The following is a 19,462-nucleotide window of genomic DNA, read 5'->3' as shown; positions in this document are numbered from 1 at the left end:
GCCCTTTAGTGGCTTCATCCGGGTTACTATGGTTTCCGTGCTCCCCTCCCCTGGCAGAGCCCTTTTTTGTGTGTCTGAAGTGCTGGGTTGGTGCTGGAGTCTGGTGGGGGAAGGCCTGCAGGTTTTCTCTACTGAGGGTGTATGGCTTAGTGCCCAGGCTGAGGAGCTGGTGTTTTGCAGGCCAGCTCCATATCCAAGTTAGGGAAACTCTGAGCAAGTTGTTTACTCTCCTTAAGCAAACAGTGCATAAAGAGGACATTAATAGTGCACCTGGCCGGGTGGCTGTAATGATGAATGCACACAGCAGTGCCCAGTGCCCAGTGCCAGTGCCCAGTGCCAGTAGGCTGTAGGTGCGTTATAGTTACATGATCCCAGCCTAGAAGAAAAGCAGGTGCCTGCATGACAAGCAGGGACGTAGAGCCTGCTCTCCTTGTATGGAGCCAGGCATTCCACGCTGCCAGCTGCAGGCTGCTGTCATTGTGGAAGCAGCTTCTGACTGGCTTGAATGACCCTTGGTGTTTGAAGCATGTGCTATTTTCTCAGTAGGGTCAAGATTCAGAAGAGAGGTTCAGTGTGTGTAATGGTACCTAACTCTTAAATCCTTCACAGTAGGATTTCATGACTGGAAATAGCTGCCTTAGAGTTACATGGTACAGTCTGTATAATTCCTGTGGGCTCAGAATATGGGGACAGATGTTTATCCCCAAGGCTTTGCAGGTTTGCAAACTGTAGCTTCTGGAGCAATAGAGCCAGAGCCGTGACCACTCACTGTTTAAAGACTGCCGCCTTGTGTACCCTTGCTGCTGAGTGGCAGCGCCCTCAGTCTTGGGAGTACAAAAGAGACTTCAGTGCTGGCCAGCTTAGAATGATGTGTGCTGCTTGGCATCTGGAGCTAGGCTTGGGACTAGGCACAAAGCATGTGCCAGAGTGGTCTTCCTTTTCCTAGGTGGCTGCTGGGCTGGCAGCATTACCAGCTGGCCTCTGTCCTGGCACATATCCAAAGGCTATTGGATGGGCTGGCCTGGGCTCTGGGTCCCCTCCTGCCTGACTTGAGCTCTTGGCTTCTCAGGGGCTTCCCGTATCTGCTTTTCTGAATGTAAGTCTCTAGATTTACTTCCAGACAAGCTGGGTGATAGGGAAAGACATCTTGAAGAAGAGAGGAGGCTGTGGTCTTGGTAGGCAGGAATCTGGCTGTAAAGTAGCCAGACGTTACCAGGTAACTCCTTGGTGGGTGACTAGATGTGGTAATTGGTTACCATGATGAGGCTTCTGCTTGAGAACCATGGTGGGCAGAGCTGGGAACTCTGGGTAGCTTGTCAGGATGAGCCTGGCCAGAAGGTTGTGGGGAGTAGAGGGTGCTGCCAGAGAGCTGTCTGGCCATCTGGAGGGGTTAAGAGAGGTGAAAGGTCATGTTGGCTTTCAGAGATGAAAGGGAAGACAGACTCACAGAGAAGCAGGTCTTTGCTGCTGGCCCTGTTGCCACCAAATAGCAAAGCTAGTTTGGAGACAAGGTGTGGGGACCTGTTAAATACAAGGTCATCAGTGGAGACAGCTGCATGAATGTGGCCCTCCTGGAGGATTGTGGGAAAAGTGGGTTGGATCTTCTCGCCCCCAGGGTACTTGGAAAGTACAGTTTGCTAGAGTGCCTTTGATCTGCCCACAGAGTGCACTTTTCTGAATGACACTTGAGGTACCTCTTTGGAGGAAAATGTGAATTGTCCCTTTCAGAGGGAGGTGAGACTTGTTCCTTGACTCACATTGGGTGAACAGGGTTGATCCTGTTTACAGGGGATCTTGTCACTTACCCAGTGAGAGGTGGTGATGCAGAAGAAACTCAAAGTAATAAAACTGTTGTTGTAAAGGACTCACTGATGGATTTGCTTAGGAGACCTTAAGTCACAGAAGTGGAATTTAGCTAAAGGAGCGCTGCCTCCAAAATACCCAAAAGGTAAGTAGTCTGCTAACCAGGCCTGCTGGAGAGGCGCAAAATTTAGGGTCCTAGGATGTTAATGTTAATTTACCAGTAGTGACCAGCTTTTACATTCCATTCCTATAACAAAGGAGACAGCACTGATTTAGAACCAGCCATTAGGCCCATCCCCAGAGACAGCTCTAATGGCAGCTAAAGGGGGCAGTCAGTGCAGGATCATAACCATCCATAGTCCTGTCTACCATTAAGTCCCTTATGCTCTTATCAGGGAGAACACTATTCTGCCAGGTGAGTAAGATGACCAGGGAAACAATGATTTGAAAAGAACAACACTGCTGTACACGAGCGACTCCTGGCAACATTTTTGCTGTGTAAATCTCCCATCTACCCAAGTGGACAGTCTTGCAGCCTCCTGTCTCTGGTACATTGTTCAAAGTGTGACTTGGGGCTGGTACCTAAGAGATTTAAAGATGACAGCATCTATAAAATGCATAAGCCTACAGCATGTATAAGTTAGTAGCCCCTTCTGTTCAAGTCAGGCTCTTCTGTGGACACTAGCCAGAGCCAGACGTGCTCTTCCTTCATCTCTGAGTGTGTGGAGTGATTCCTCACTTGGGAAGGCATGTTATTTCTATGACAGTGTCTCTTGAGCCCCCGACTCCCTTGCCAGAGGCAGTGTTAGTCTTCAAAGTTGGTGCTTGGGGTCAGAAAGAGTCCTCACCCTGTATTGGGCATGGGCTGTGTGGACAGCCACCTCACACGCCCAGGAGTGCTTCAAGGGAAAACATTGGCTCTAGTAACAGTAGGCAGCGGTGGGAGGAGCGACTGTCAGTTCTGAGTCCTGGCTTCCTTCCTCTTCATTGTTTCCCACTTATTAGCTACTATTGATTTTTCATTTAGTTTGCATTTATTAAAAAGAAAGGGGAAAAAAGCCAGTGCAAACACATGCACATTACTGTTACAGTGGTGATCTGTCACTAGCCCTGTTCTTTTGGTGAACCATGAGCCTGGATCTTCATGTGCCCTTAATGTAGCATGTCTTCTCCTGCTACCAATATGACCTTTTATCTTTTAAGCTGTCTTCACTTTTATTACACAAGGTTGGAAATGCCCACGAAACAGCCACAGCTCAGGTCCCTGCGATGCCCTTGAAATGAGTCTCCTTCCGAGCGTTAGCCTTAGTCATCTGTGCAGAGAACAACCTATCTTTTGTTGTTTTTGTTATGGTTTTAAGTTTCTGTTTGTATTCTGTAGCTTTCCCCCTCTTAGAGTGAGTTGGGTTTGTATTGTTTTGCTTTTTAATTAAAATATGTTGTTGACTCTGTTTCTTAGCAATTAAACTTTATTATGCAACCCAACTAGCTTATAAAAGAAGGAAAAAGGTTAAAGGGACGAAAGAGTGAACCTTTTGGTAGCCGTTCCACGGGACGGATCCTTAGGTGTCTCTCTGGCCGGCGTGCTGATCTAGCTTGTCCGCTGCTCTTGCACGCTCTCTCTGCAGCCGACTTTGTTTTTCTCTCTTCCCCAACTCCCTCAGTCACGTGGGGAGGACCGGCTCTTTTTCTTAGTGAGGGTCTATTAGAAAGACAATAGACCAGGTGGGGTTCTCAGGTCTGTTTTCAGAATTTCAAACCCAGGATGGCTCTACTCAGTCTGTCACAAGGTATTTATGGGGTGCCCAAGGGTAAAGCCCACCAAGACTGCTCTCACCTGTGACAAAGCTTACTCCTTTCCACACATCCCCCTTCTCTTTAAAAAAAATTAAGAACTATAAACACACATATACATATATATATAATCATCAGGTATCAAGTACATAACCAAGTTTTTTTATACTAGTTAACCTGAGAAAAAATATTTCACTATTTTACCAAAGAGAGTCCCTTTTTTTTTTTTTTTTTTTTTTTTTTTTTTTTATGAGAAATTTCAATTATCCATCTATAAAGGTGTTTTTAATTCTTAAACTAAAGCTTCTAGTAACACTGTGGCTATCTAGTCTTTAATCCCATCAGAGATCCAAGAAGGAAAATCTATCTAATAAAGGATGTGCTGGCAGGCAACTTTCAAGTTGCATAGGACAGAGAGAGAGCAGACTGCCTGGATATTCACCGAAGTCTCTCCTTCATTGGGGCAATCAGTCTTCAGCCTTATCGGCCCAAAACATCCAACAAACTGCTTTTTGAAGCAGGAAATCCGACGGTCCGGTTCATCTAGTCTCTTCAAAGCTGGACAGTCAACTTTCCAGCATCACTGTTGATCATTGTAGCCAGTCAGCCTGTCATCAGCAGTAGAGATAAGAGCATTTTCTCTGTCCAGTGACCATTTTGTCACCTGCGTCTCTTGAAGCCCCCATCTTCAGTGATGCAAATGGAGAAGCGGCCAGGAGATGTCTCTCTCTGTCAGGAAAGCCCTCATCTTTAAATGCCATATTCTGTGGATCTCTGAAGAGTTTGAAAACCAATTCTATCTATTCCTACAGTTAGCTACTATTTCTTTGGAGACATATACAAGAAATTAAACAAACCTGCTCTATGACAAAGTAAGTTAGTATCTAGTAGGATTTCTTCGTAACTAAATATCAACTTTTATCCCCAATCTTCCTGAACATTTTTTTCTAAGACATTAGTGGTACATGAATAATACATTAAATAAACATTGAATAAAATGAACTTAAGTTTTTAACATACAATATATAATATTTTGTCAACATATAACATACAATACATAAGGCAAAAATGAAAGACAATATACAATTTAAATTTTTATCAATGAAGCAAAAGTTGAAGTCTTAAATTTCCATCAATCAAAAGTCTTAAATTTTCTTCAATCTACAATACCAATGTAAGATTTTTGAAGTTAGTAGATTCAATAATCTACTTTTAGTCTATAAACATGTGTCCTCCCTTCCTTCCCCCCTTTCTCTTAATATTAAAAGGGATAGAAAGTAAGAGAGAAAGAAAGATAGAAGAAAGAAACCCCCAAATGAACGTTTATTAATTGTAACTAACCCCGTTAGGCAAAGATGAGCATTGGTAACCCACCAAAAACACCCACTCCACCTACTGGGAATGGGGGCGTCGTGTTCTCAAAATTACTTTATGTTGTTTCGGAGAAAAATCTTTTTCGGGTACCCTAGAAAAATAATATATTGGCCAAGTGTTGGAAAAGCTAGTTGTTTTTGTCCAGTTTTTTTGGGATCGATCCTTTTGGCTAGCCGATTTATTGTTAATATGCATGCAAATTCGGGAAGAAGCAGTAGTGCCAGTGGCAGAAGTTCGATCTTCATAATTGTCTTGTTTTTTGCTCTGAAAGTAAACAGACTTTTGAAATCATTAATATGGATGTTAGTACATGTATAATTTTTCAAGGAAACATCAGTTGAGGCACCTTGCTCAGGAGGCCAGAGGCATGCTTTTGAGGTTAAATCACCCATGCTGCCTGCTTTGTCTACAGCCTTGTCCTGCTTTTTGCAAATACAGGGCTCTACCTGCATATACACCAACAGGACAGAAGAGGGCATTAGTTCTCCAAGCTGTAAGAAACAATGTCAAGTTGTTAAGGACCAGGTAGCTCTTAAGACTCACTTGTTATATGGTCAGATCTAATCTTTATAAGTTTAGTTGGTAGCCATATTTTTTCATTTCCTGTGGAAACATATGCATACCCACGACCCCATCTCAAAACTACCGCAGGTTTCCATTTCATACTTGACAAGTCCTTGTAGAATATTGGTTGACCCAATTCCTCAGTTCTTTCTATCACCCAATGTCTCTCCGCAGCTGACGTCCCTTCATCATTCACATTAAGAAAATTTAGAGTCAACAAAGCATTATTTAATCGGTCTCGGGGTGTCTTTACCCTTCCCTTTTGTTTAATAAGCATTTCTTTTAAGGTACGATTAGCTCTTTTCACAACTGCTTGTCCTGTGGGGTTGTGAGGTATACCAGTAACATGTTTTATATTATAATACATAAAGAAGTTTTTCATCTTAAGGGACACATATGCAGGAGCATTGTCAGTCTTAATTTGTGCAGGTATTCCCATAAATGCCATTATTTTCAGCAAATGAGTAATCACACAGTCAGCCCTTTCAGAACTTAAGGCAGTTGTCCACTGAAAACCTGAATATGTATCAATGGTATGATGCACATACCTCATTTTCCCAAATTCTGCAAAATGAAACACATCCATCTGCCAAATTTCGTTCCTTTTGTTACCTCTAGGGTTAATTCCCACAGGTAATGGTAGTTGACTATATAAGGAACATGTAGGACACTTATTAATTATTTCTCTGGCTTGTTGCCAAGTGATAGAGAATCTTTTCTTCAACCCCTTACCATTGACATGATGTTTTTTATGAAATTTTGAGGCTTCGAATACATTACCTATTAATAATTTGTCGATCTCTTCATTTTTTTGTGCCAATGGGCCTGGTAAACCTGTATGGGATCGAATATGAGTAATATATAAGGGATAATTTCTGTTTCTGATGACCTGTTGCAGTTCTATAAATAAGGTAGTCAATTCTGTGTTATCAGGAGTAAATTCAGTAGTTTCTATATGTAAAACAACTCTTTCAGCATATTGAGAGTCAGTAATTATATTAAGAGATTCAGGAAAATCTAACAATACCATAAGGATTGCATATAATTTTGATTTTTGAACTGAGGTAAATGGGCTTTTAATCACCTTGGTCATTTTTTCAGACTTATAACCAACCATACCTGATTTATTTGCATCAGTGAAAAAGGTGGGTGCCCCTGAGATTGGTGACCTCTTTACAATACGTGGAAGGATCCAATTAGTTCTTTTTATAAACTGTATACGTTTGTTTTTTGGGTATTTATTGTTAATGTCTCTCAAATAGTTACTACAAGCTCTTTGCCAATCTTTATTAATTACCCATAAAGACATAATCTCAGAATCAGTAAGAGGCACTACAATTTTCGTCGGGTCCATCCCTGACAGTTGGCGCAATCTTATTCTTCCCTTTGTAATCAATTCAGAAATTTTTTCTATGTATGTTTTCAATTTTTTGCTCTGTTTATTTGCCAGAAATATCCATTCTATGATCTTGTCTTCCCTTTGTATAAGAAGCCCAGTTGGAGAATGTTTCGAAGGCAAAATAACCAGAATGCAACCAAGTTCAGGATCGATTCTATCCACATATGCCTTTTGAAGTTTTTGCTCCACCAGAATTAACTCCTTTTCTGCCTCAGCGGTCAGACATCTAGGACTGTTTAAATCCGAATCCCCTTGTAAAGTTTGGAACAAGTTACTTAGCTCATAGGTAGCTAACCCAATTGTAGGCCTTAACCAGTTAATATCTCCCAATAATCTTTGAAAGTCATTAAGAGTTTGCAATTGATCTCTACGGATCTGTACCTTTTGTGGTCGAATTTTTTGTTCACTTATTTTATAGCCTAAATAGGTAATTGAATCTCCTCTTTGTATTTTTTCCACAGCAATCTGTAATCCCCAGCATGGTAGAATTCTTTGTGCTTCCTGAAACATTTTTTCTACAACACTAGGATCAGAATCAGCTAGCAGAATATCATCCATGTAATGGTATATGATAGATTGAGGAAATTGCTTACGAATTATTTCTAAAGGTTGCTGCACAAAATACTGGCATAAAGTTGGGCTATTTAACATTTCCTGTGGAAGTACCTTCCAATGATATCTCTTCATTGGAGAATTACTGTTCAGAGTAGGTACTGAGAAAGCAAACCTTTCCCTGTCCTTCTCATGTAAAGGTATGGTGAAAAAACAATCTTTTAAATCAATTGTAATTATATGCCAAGACCTAGGTAGCAAGGAAGGCAAAGGAATTCCAGGTTGAAGTGAGCCCATGGGTTGAATCACCTTGTTTATGGCCCTCAAATCTGTTATCATTCTCCATCCACCTGATTTCTTTCTTACCACAAACACAGGGGAATTCCAGGGACTGGATGATTCTTCGATGTGTTGAGCCTCCAGCTGCTCTTTCACTAAACCGTGAAGCGCCTGTAACTTTTCTTTTGTTAAGGGCCACTGCTCCTGCCATACAGGTCTGTTTGAAATCCATTTTAGGGGCAAGGCGGTTGGTATCTCAGCAGTGGCCCCTCTTAAAAATTTTGACACTCTAAACCTGAAGAGTTCTGAGGTTGGACAATGGGCATAGCTTGTAGTCGCCCCTGATCACTTACATGAATCTCTTCCCCAGAAGCGTGTGCCAGTTCACCCATAGTTTTAACCTTGTTTATCACGGTATTTGTAGGAATAGTAATCTGAGTACCCCATTGTTGTAAGAGGTCTCTTCTCCATAGATTTATGGGAATGTCAGCCACATAGGGTTTCAGCCTCCCTATCTGCCCATCTGGTCCCACACACTTAAGCCACTGTACACTTTGTTTTATTTGAGATAGCTTACCAATTTCTACAATTTCTGTACAAACCTTCTTAAGTGGCCAATTTTGGTTCCAAGACTTCTGGCAAATGATGGAGACATCGGCTCCGCTGTCCACCAAGCCTTCTATTTTAACACCATTTAATTGTACAATTAACTTAGGTCTCTGATCATTAATTATTGTTTGCCAGAACACCCGGGTCCCTGTGCTTTTGAATGCACCAGTTCTTTCCACTGGAGCGGCTTTGTCCTTAATGTAAGGAAACAGTAGGAGTTGAGCAATTCTATCCCCGGCATTGATTTTTATCTCTTTTTTCACACATGCCATGATTTTTATTTCCTCTTTAGAATCTCCATCTATAATACCGGGGTGCACAATAAAACCATGAGAAGTCAGCCCACTTCTTTCCAGAACCATTTTTACTGTGCCTGAAGGCAAAGGTCTGAAAACACCAGTATTTAATTTGTAACATTTAACCTGGGGAGATAGGGTAAGAGACATATTTGAAGCCAGATCCAAGGCTGCACTGTCTTTAGTAGCATGCATTAGATCACTAAAACTCAGTTTCCGTTTTCCTGTGGGTTTGTCACTTTCAGACTGGCCAAAGGAATTTGGCTGGCATTGTTTATGGGGGCCTGAGCCAATGGCCCCCTCCTGCCGTTTCCCGTCGGCAAGATATTGCCTTGCACATCTCTCTTAGACTGACAATCTCGAGACCAATGTTTCTCTTTCCCACAGCGACTACAGTACCCTGGGAATCTTGGCACCTCATTATCATCATAACCAGAACCTCTTTGTTCTCTCTTACGAGTTACGTTTTCTCTTGGGTTATTGCGCCTTCTATCTCTACAGTTTCTTTGCACATGACCAATTTTACCACAATTGAAGCACCGAGTATTAGGATATCTGGGCTCTCTGGCTAAAGCTTGTCCCACAATATTATTTTGATACTCCTGAGAGTTGATATTAACTGTCTCCTTTATCTAGTCATCTAGTGGAGCGCCTCTTTTCTTTAATGGTCTAAGCACCCTCTTACAGTCAGCATTTGCATTCTCATAAGCCATGATAAGTTTTAATGTCTGTTTGTTGTCAGAATCTGGCATCACCTTATCCATTGCAGATCCTAACCTCTGCAAGAATTCTGTAAAGGGCTCCAAGGGTCCTTGGAACACTTTAGTAAAGGGAATAGTTGTTTTCCCAGGTTCCTCTACCAGCTCCCAAGCTCTCAAGGCTGCCTTACGACATTGTTTAATCACCCTATCTTTAGCTTGAATTTGTTCTCTAATATTAGTATATTGTCCTTCACCAAGTAATTGATCTCTATTAATATTTATTCCCTGTGTCGTATTTTCCTGTTTTATTTTTATAGCCTCTGTTCGCCACCATGATAACCACTGTAACTGTTGTGTTGCTTCCAATACCGCTGAAACTAAATTTTTCCAATCTTGGGGAACAAGTCTATTTTGTGTGGCCCAGCTATTTAACATTTGTTTAACAAATGTAGAGTGCATACCATATTTGACGACGGATTCCTTAAAATGTTTTAAATCCATTATGTCTACAGGACGCCAGGCCATTTTATAACCCTCAGCACCATTTTGCTCAGGTACATGTCTTACAGTGACTGGAAAAGCTGAAGGTGTCTGGGCGACTGTGGAGGTATCCTCCACTGGGACATTTACTTCCAAAGACCTTTTGGTCGGTCTAGCTTCTTTTGCCTCTGGTTTTTGACCTTCTCCATCCTTTTTAACCACAGGTGCCTTCTGCTTTTCCAACCCTTTCAGTTTTTTTTGCATTTTGCCCATTTGTTTAGTCAAGTCAGTAATTCTTTTTAAAAGGATAGAGCTTATTGACTCTTTTGGTTTTTTCTGGCTTTTCGGTCTCTTTATTTTCTGTCTTTCATCACTACCAATTACCAAAAATTTTTTTTGTTTTTTCATCCCTTTATTTTCTTTCCTCAGCCTTTTCATCTGTCCAGTCAAATCTGTAATCTTTTTCAAAAGGATAGAATTTACTGTTCCTTCTGGCTTTTCTATGTCATTAGCCTTTCTTTTAATCCTTTTAAACATGAAATATTGTAATAAAAGGACAATGAAAAAACAGAGAATTTCCTCTAAGTATAATGTAGGAAAAAGTTTTGCAACAGCAGTTGCAACTTTGCTGATACCCTGAAATAGCATTTTTATACCTTCGAATATTGACTCTTTCTCCGTACCCTTAGGGACTGTGGAACCCATCGGGCCCCACGTTGGGCGCCAGATGTTGACTCTGTTTCTTAGCAATTAAACTTTATTATGCAACCCAACTAGCTTATAAAAGAAGGAAAAAGGTTAAAGGGACGAAAGAGTGAACCTTTTGGTAGCCGTTCCACGGGACGGATCCTTAGGTGTCTCTCTGGCCGGCGTGCTGATCTAGCTTGTCCGCTGCTCTTGCACGCTCTCTCTGCAGCCGACTTTGTTTTTCTCTCTTCCCCAACTCCCTCAGTCACGTGGGGAGGACCGGCTCTTTTTCTTAGTGAGGGTCTATTAGAAAGACAATAGACCAGGTGGGGTTCTCAGGTCTGTTTTCAGAATTTCAAACCCAGGATGGCTCTACTCAGTCTGTCACAAGGTATTTATGGGGTGCCCAAGGGTAAAGCCCACCAAGACTGCTCTCACCTGTGACAAAGCTTACTCCTTTCCACAATATGTGTTTTTTTTTTTTTTTTTCTTTTTCTTTTTTGAAACAGGGTTTCTCTGTACAGCTCTGGCTGTCCTGAAACTCATTCTGTAGACCTGGCTGGCCTCAATCCACCTGCCTCTGCCTTCCAAGTGCTGGGATTAAAGGTGTGTGCTGCTGTCACAACCACCAACACCTCCACTACCACTACCACTGCCTGGCATTCCAAAGTGATTTTAAAGCATAAATCTTTTCAAATTATTTTAGTAAGTGAAAACAGTGATAATGCTGTCTTGAGAGTATCGCATTGTGGAAGGGTAATTCCAGTGTGCAGAGCTGGCCTTATGCCTTCCGTGCTACAGAGGGGTCTGCTGCCCACAGAAGGGCTACATCTCCAAGCTGGGAGTGTGTCAAGTGTGGCCTCTCGCTGAGCCTCTCCTGTCCTTCTCACCAGCTAATTAGTATCTGTACACTCAAGCCCCCTGGAGCTTCTGGGTTTACTCCCTCCTCGGGCTCATGGCTTCTGAGAAGGTCTCTGTCTGAGGCCTCTTGATGGTGACGGGACGTGAGCTTGTGCTAGAGCCAGCCTCCCGTAGCTCACCAGCTCAGAGGGCTCCTGGGCCTGAGAAGGGGCAGTGCGAGGAGACGTGCGCAGTGGCTGCATGGAGTACGCTCAGAACAGGGCCTCTTCTGCAGTGAGTGCCTCTGTGAGCCTCTCCTGCCCTGCTGTGGCTCTTAGGCCTGGACTGGCCCAGGGCCTTCAGGTGTGTCCTGGATGGCTTCTTTGGAGGAGGGCCACTGGCTGGGTACGAAGACTCGGGGCAGAAGACGGAAGGCCACTGTCTCAGTGCTTTGAGATAACAATCTTAGGGGCCTTTCTACCTCACTACATCCGCTCTGTCTCAGCTTATCTTTGAGCACTCCGGGAAGAAAGAAACCACACAGTATTGGCATTGGCCCAAGAGAGCCCAAACATTTCTGGCTAGGCTGCCAGCGTGGTCAGGTGCCAGAGTGATTGAAGCAGGCTGTGTGCGCTTTTTCTGACGAATCTCTCCCCCCCCCCCCCCCCCCACTCCCCGCTTATTTCCAGGAAATGCTACTGTAGATAAGCTGGAGGACTTCATCAGCAACATCAACAGTGTCTTGGAGTCCTTGTATATTGAGATAAAGAAAGGAGTCACAGAAGACGACGGGAGACCCATCTATGCACTGGTATGTGTGCGCCAGTGCCCTCAAGTGGTGTTTTGAGAAACTGGCCCAGAGGGCTCCGCAGATAGCTCATTCTTGACCTACTCTTCTGAGGCGGAGGACAAAGACAGCAGTGATGGGCTTCGTGTGGAGACATGGCCTGATCACTGTGCCATTTATTTCTAGGTGAATCTTGCTACAACTTCAGTTTCCAAAATGGCCACGGATTTTGCAGAGAATGAGCTGGATCTGTTTAGAAAGGCTGTGAGTACAGTAGCTCTCATTGCTACCACAGGCTGTGCTTTTAATGGGAGGAAATAGAAACTGCAATTGTGGAGGGCACTGCCATGCTCCCCAACTTCCTGGGCCACTCAGGGAGTAACAGGCCTTACGGCACTTGCCAAACAAGTCACCTGAGAACTTGTAGGAGTGCATGTGTCTCAGTCCCTGCCCCAGAAGGCTGAACCCGAACCTGCACTTTAATAAGGTGCTCACTGAATGGTTGCCATGCTAGGGCCCTGTTCTTCCAAGCTTTGGAACAGTCTGCTCAGCCCATCTGTCACACACCTGCCTAAGACAGTGGGCCTCAGTCCTGGAAGTGCATAGCAGCTATTGGAAAGGTAGGAAAGGCATACCCCTCTCCAGTTTCACCTTGGCTGAGCCCTTCGGGACAGGTAGACGGTCTAGTTTTATAGTTTCATCGTGCTCCCGGGCTGCCAGGAATGTCATGGAGAACAAGGCTAGGACAAGGGCCACACCCCTGGGCATACAAAGGATGCCTGGCATCTATCCTGCTACAGATAGAAGTCTTAGGGAGTGTGCCTGGCACAGTCCATGCAGCCTCTCCTCCACCCACACTGTTCCTCAGCCTCTTTGAGAATGCAGCCTCATGTACGCAGTCATTTGTTTTTCTCCCCCTCCTCCTGGGAGAAGGAGGCAGGCCAGGAACTACACTGGGATGGTGTGACAGGAGTGGCCATCCCGTCAGTTGGACTGGACATGTCTACTGATTATATTATAAATCCTCTTCCTGAAGGGCTGTCTGTGCCGGTGTTCCTGTGTTGGGGCCATTTTAGCCCATCCCTGCCAGGGCTGCCTGGTGGCTTAGGTGCCATGTTTGCTACTCGAATAGATGAATAAGGCACCTCTTTCTCTTGCAGCTGGAACTGATTGTTGACTCAGAAACTGGCTTTGCTTCTTCAACAAACATTTTGAACCTGGTTGATCAGCTCAAAGGCAAAAAGATGAGGAAGAAGGAAGCGGAGCAGGTGCTGCAGAAGTTTGTGCAGAGCAAGTGGCTGATTGAGGTACCTGGTGCACTTCAGTGCACCACAGTGTTCTTTCAGATCTGCATTTGTATCAGTCAAGCCAGGCTCACCCGTGGTCCCTTCTCTGCTGTACGCTTTCAGTGGCCTATGAGGAGTGCCTGTGTCTGATGACACTCACTCTGGAGTGTGAGGGGGACATGAAGACCCAATGGGTCTGCAAGAAGAGCTGGCCAGGGAGGCCTCCTGCTGGAGCCAGGCAAATGCCCAAGCTTTTCCCCATAAAAGGCACTGCTGTTTCCATAAGCCCAGACCTGGGCTCAGGTTGGCCCTGTTGATCACAGCTCTGCCCGGAGGACTCCAGCTTACTGCTAGCAGTGCCACCCTGCCTCCAGCTTCCTCTAGGGTACTCAGTTCATGGCCTGAGGCTGCTGTCTGTGGTCTTGTTTGCCCTTCACTTCCTCTTTGGGAACCTTGATAGAATTTTAATCCTGGGTATCTGCCAGGAAGAGAGGTAGTCGTGGCCATGGGGAGTGAGGGCCAACTCGGAGACATCTGTGTGTCTTGTGAAGTGTGTGCTGACCATAGCTTGGCTGCTTTGCTTATGTTGACCCTCTGCCAGCGTGGAGCCCAGGTAAGCTGGCACCTGGTTAGGTGCCTACAGCACACATCAGTGACTCTGACAGTTTCTTGTCCTCTCTGGGTAGTGGGTTGGTCAGTGTACAGTGTTTTGGTGTGCTCTCTTTGAGGGAGACTTGGAGAGCAGGGCTTCTGACTTTGTTGTCTTGTTGCAGAATGTGGTGTTCAGTAGGTGCTTGCTGAGTGGGTGACTGGGCCAGCAGATGCAGGTCCAGAGACAGTATACTTGAAATTCAGAGATGGTAGGAGAGCAGTTGGCTCACTATGGATGGCTCCCTTTGCCCATCTCTTTGCTGCTGGCAGGCTGGCCACAGAGAGGAAGGCTCACACCTCCAGTGTCTTGAGGCCTACCATGCCGTCCATGGCATCCAGCCCCTGTCCTTCTGATGCCTTCCATTCAGAATGGAGATGCTGGCTCTGCCTTCTGCAGAGATGGTGCTGAACTGTTACAAGGGCTTAATGGGAGATCTGAAGAATTCTGTGAGCTGCTGTGGAGGGGCGTGTGTACCTCCACCTTGACATCTGACAGCCCCTCCATCTCCTTAGCCCTGCCCCTTGGCACTCTTGAGTTCTTAGTCACCATGTATCTGGTGAAGGAAGACAGAGACTCAGGCAGTAGGGGGCGTGGTTGGGAGAGACCGCCTGGCTCCTCCACTGTCTCTGGTTGTGTTTTCTGGTTAGACAGCCTGGGCAGAGCTGCTGTGAGTTCTGTGGGGCACCCTGTCAAGCTTTCCTGGGCAGCCGGTACCTTGATCAGAGGCACTGGGTTTTAGAGTCACCTTTGGCCTCAGAAATGCAGCCTCCCTCTGCTAAGGTTTTCCACATGGTTGTATTGCTCAAGGGCATCTTTCCTTCCTGGGGGATCTGCCTTGGCTCTGAGTTACTATGCAGCTGGGTGGTCCACTAGGAGGCTCTGGACTGGAGGGTGGTAAGTGCAGACATCAGAACCTGGCTGCCACCAGCTAGCTACATCTCTGCATGTTCCAAGGTTGGCTCCTGGTAGGGCCAGCCTCAAGAGCAGGGAAGGAGGGCCAGGGAGCTAGCTGAGTAGTGGGCCACCTCTATGGATCTGGGAATCAGCCAGTGCTCCCACCACATCTGAGGAGGCTCCAAGTCCCTGTCTACCTAGCACTGTCCACTGCTCAGGATACTAGTGCTTTGTGCACAAAGGCCTTTGTATTTCTGAACTCCTTCCCACTGCCCCCTCTTGCTCCTAGGCCCACTTGCACTCACTTCTTTGGTTACTAGGCCCATTCATAAACGTGCGCCCCTCCCCACCTACTTCTGCCTTGGAAAGGAGCCCACCTTCAACAAACGCCCTCTTCCACTGTGTGGTGGGTCGGGAGGGAGCTCAGGTGTGCAACTGTCCCAAACTCAACTCCTGCTTGTGAAAGAAACAGTGACAGCTATCTCCTCAGCCTCTTTCCACTACAGTGCCACCTTTTTATGTGGCCTGAGCTGTCAGCTTCCCTCTGCCCACTTCACATGCCCAAGACCACAGAGACTCCACTCTGGCTCTTTTAGCTTCCCATCAACGAGGCAGGGATAGCAGTGCAGGTGGCTGAGTCCGCAGTGCTCACTGTTGACTGTGATGAAGCATTCCCAGCAGTCTTGCCTCTGCTCATAGGTGGTGGAGTTTGCTACATGTTTACAAAGCTGCATGGGTTGTTTCCGGCCTTCCTAGGGTGTGCACTGTACGACATGGAGATCAGGAGGCCTGGCTTCCTTTGGCGGCTCTGCCACGCACACTGATAAGGGGCTTCTTCCCGCTTCATTTGTCAGGTGACAGGGCTGGCAGTGATGTGGGCTCAGTGGGGGGAAGTGGTAGGAGGCGTGGGCACCTGGCTTGAGCTGGGTTGAGTTGGATCACCCTTTAGGAGACTGCCTGTCTTACCTGGCCCCTGTCTTCCCTTGCTGAAGACACTGGCTGTGACTCACTTGAGGGGCGGCTGTGAAGATGGGGTAATCACATCTGTGAAGGCAAGGGAGAGTAAGAGGACTCTCGCCTCCATTGCCCTTTTGATCTGTAGTTTCCCTTTCTTGAGGTTTGGCTAAGAGGACTTTGCTGACATTGGTTGGCTGGGATTGGTGATAGCCTGCAGTGACTAGAGCATCAAGACATTGTCCTCCTGCACTCTGGGCTGTGGGAGTCAGCGCTGAGCTAGCGTGTGTGTTGTGTCCCCACAGAAGGAGGGCGAGTTCACCTTGCACGGCCGGGCCATCTTGGAAATGGAGCAGTTCATCCGAGAGACCTACCCAGATGCTGTGAAGATATGCAACATCTGCCACAGCCTCCTCATCCAGGTACTGCAGGGAGCAGTGGGAGTGGGGTCCTGTGCTCAGCCCACTGGGCCTCCACTGTTCTATCCCTCAGGCGTAGGCATCTTCCGGACAGGCCACGATACACTCCCCTACTGATGTACCCCTAGTTCTTACCCTGGCCATTGAGTGTATCCCAAGGGTGCTGCTGGGTGCTAGCTGGGAACTCTTCTGTAGAAGGGTCCAGGCTTTGCTGGCTCTCTGTGCCCATCGTTCTGCTGTTCACCCTTAGCAGAAGGAGGCTGCATTTCTGAGGCCAAAGGTGACTCTGAGCCTTTCCCACCATTTAGCCAGGCTGGGTGCCCGTGTTTGCTGCTTTCTGATTATCTTGGGCAACCAGGCTCCATGCTGAGCTTCTGTGCGTGTATCCACAGGTGCCATTGTCAGACTTTTGGAGGTGGAGTCTCTGGCTTACAGCATGCCTGTCTTGATCTTAAAGCATGTGGTACATGTTGCCACTAGCCCTACTGCAAAGCTGTACCTATACCTCCCACCAGGGGATCTCTGGTGAGGGGCCTGAGCTTGTTGGAGTTACAAGGGGCTTGGCAGGGAGTGAGGTTTTCAGCTTCTCCCATCTATGTCCACTTGTTGAAAATTCGGTAGTGAAGGCCCTAGTGTAAGGGCTTGGGTTATTACCAGCACTAAGGTGGGGCCTGGAAAAAAATTTTTTTTAGATTTATTTATTTATTATTATGTATACAGTGCTCTGCTTGCATGTACTCCTGCAAGCCAGAACAGGGCACCATATCACATTACAGATGGTTATGAGCCACCATGTGGTTGCTGGGAATTGAATTCAGAACCTTTGGAAGAGCAGGCGGCGCTCTTAACCACTGAGCCATCTGTCCAGCCCCAGGGCCTGGAAATTTAAACCCTTCAGCCTGCTAGCCATTTTCTTGTAGCTTTCTGAAGGTTTGTGAAATTGAGAGATGCATTCCATGGTCATTGGCCCTCCTTGTTTCAGGGTCAAAGCTGTGAGACTTGTGGTATTAGGATGCACATGCCTTGCGTGGCCAAGTACTTCCAATCCACCTCTGAACCACGCTGCCCCCACTGCAATGACTACTGGCCCCATGACATACCAGGTACATGGCCCCAGAGGGATGGGGTTGGGGTAGGCTTGTGATGGGCTGTCTGTGGGACCTCTGTTCTGAGTCTGGGCCCCAAGAGCATCCTTGGAAGGAGGGCTGAGGAGGTCTCTGAGCATGAAGGTCAGGGTTGGTGACCTGCTGAAGCATGGGTGAAAGCTGCCTGCTTGCTTTGTTCTAAATGGCTCTAGAGTTCACTAGAGACCTCAAGGCTTGTGAGAGTCTCAAACAAGGCTCTCCTCATAGCAGACCAGAGACAGGGATGGGAAAGCTACTCCCCAGCTCCCTCAGGGAGCTTTGCTGCCTGGCTCAGGGTGCTGGAGTAGGGTTAGCAGTGACTGTTATACACAGGACATGTCCTCTGCAGGGGAAATAGCCATAGACATGAGCTGGTATTCGGTGTGGTCAGTCCATTCATCTCGCTGCTCACGGTGTCTCCCTGCTGTTCTATACACAGAAGTCTTCGACCCTGAGAAGGAGAGGGAGGCTGGCGTCTCCAAGTCGAGCAGAAAGCCCATGCGGACTCGGCAGCACTAGCTACGTCCTGCATCGCTCTGGCTGTTGGTGGGCTGACTCTCATAGCCCCTTAAAGCTGTCTCCCTTGTTGATATTTGCTTTTAACACGTTTTTAGTAACTGTTCCCTGGTGGCTGCTGTGCTCTGTAATCTACAGCTTGTGTGGGGTTGGGTTCCCATGGTGAGTTGAGTGGACTGGCCCTGAAAAGCCGCACTAGGTCACTGCCAGCCCCAGGCAGGTAGCTCTGTGTCTGGCTCTGGATGGTTTTGCTTTGGTTGCAGTTTTGGTCCATGACGCTGGCCTAGGTGTCCACAGCTACAATAGGACCTTACTCTGGCCCCAAGGGCATTAGCTTTCTGCAGGCTGTTGTGCTGTTCCCATGGGGCCTTTTGTCGCCCATCAGCAGGTAGCCTGAGAGTCAGTCCAGCCGCTTTGTCCCTGGCCTCTATCTCAGGATGTCCTCAAATCCTGTCCGGCCCTTGCCGTTTAGCCCCATAACTGCTGTCCAGACCAGGCCCCAGCCCTCAACCCCAGCTGCAGCAGCTGCTCTGCCCCTGGATAGTTAGCATACCCTGCTGAGACCTGTTTTGATTTTGGGTGATTGGGCTGTTAAGACTCATGGTGAGGGTTCTCACCTGCTCACCTCAGCCTTCCTTCCTTTTCCAGCTCCTCCCCTTTGGTCACTGGGCTCACCTGGTGCCCTTCCTTGATCAGCATTTGCCACACTGTGGTTTCCTGCCTGCTTCTATTTGCCCCAACATGTCAGGACATATACTGGCCCAAATGAGGAAGGACATGGCCACAGGTTCTTTCTGGAGGGGCTTAGGCTGGTGGTTCCAGTGATGTCACCAGGTCACCCCACTTTTGCCTCTGTCGAACTCTGACAGGAAGGCAGAACCATGCAGAAAGGCCAGGGCTTGGAGTTGGGGGCTCTGGGTTGGGAGCCTGAGTCCCTAGCCCCAGGATCCCCTGCATCCTCACAGCCTTCAAGGTGAGACCCCCGCACTCAGGACCGCAATGAGCAAGGTGGCTCTCCAGTCCTTGTTTTGGGATGCCTGCTTGTCCTGTGTTGCAGTGGCACAGCTCAGGCCATCCCTGAGGGTGACCAAGGAGTTACGGAGATAGCAACCCTCCTGCCACTTGTCTCCCTGTCTGTTGTCGATGAGCAGCCATCCCTGAGGCCACAGGGACTGTCCTAGTCCTGGCCACCAGCATCCCTACTGATGATCCTTGGTTTGAACTGAAGGGACCAGCAGTTGATACTGGTGGTCAAGATGTGGGGAAGGAGATAGAGTCAGAGCTGCCCTTCTCCCTCTTCCAGAAAACAGTGAACCCAAGTGGACCAGCGAAGGGAGGAGGGAGCAGGGAGCAGAGGCCTGGAGTGCTGTAGGCGCCTGCGGGTTTTATGTAAGCTAGTTCAAGATGAATTTGTATCACTGACAAGCATCGGAAGCCGGGCCTTCACACTCT

The 19,462-nt window shown here is 46.9% G+C and overlaps 1 protein-coding gene across 1 annotated transcript in view; it reads left to right on the top strand.

Moving 5' to 3' along the window:
- The window catches only part of Nsmce1 (NSE1 homolog, SMC5-SMC6 complex component), a 38,233-nt gene extending 19,570 nt beyond the window's left edge, over positions 1-18,663 (top strand). The window contains exons 3-8 of the mRNA XM_051145197.1: positions 12,068-12,189; positions 12,352-12,429; positions 13,326-13,472; positions 16,257-16,373; positions 17,353-17,473; positions 17,934-18,663. Coding sequence (XP_051001154.1) covers positions 12,068-12,189; positions 12,352-12,429; positions 13,326-13,472; positions 16,257-16,373; positions 17,353-17,473; positions 17,934-18,013 — 665 coding nt within the window. The 3' untranslated portion in view covers positions 18,014-18,663. The remainder of the gene's footprint in view (positions 1-12,067; positions 12,190-12,351; positions 12,430-13,325; positions 13,473-16,256; positions 16,374-17,352; positions 17,474-17,933) is intronic.
- Positions 18,664-19,462: the final 799 nt, after the last annotated feature.

Source organism: Acomys russatus, chromosome 5, assembly GCF_903995435.1.
Source record: "Acomys russatus chromosome 5, mAcoRus1.1, whole genome shotgun sequence".
Taxonomy (NCBI): Eukaryota; Metazoa; Chordata; class Mammalia; order Rodentia; family Muridae; genus Acomys; species Acomys russatus.
The sequence above is the reverse complement of the archived record's forward strand: the minus strand, read 5'-3'. Positions and strand labels throughout refer to the sequence as shown.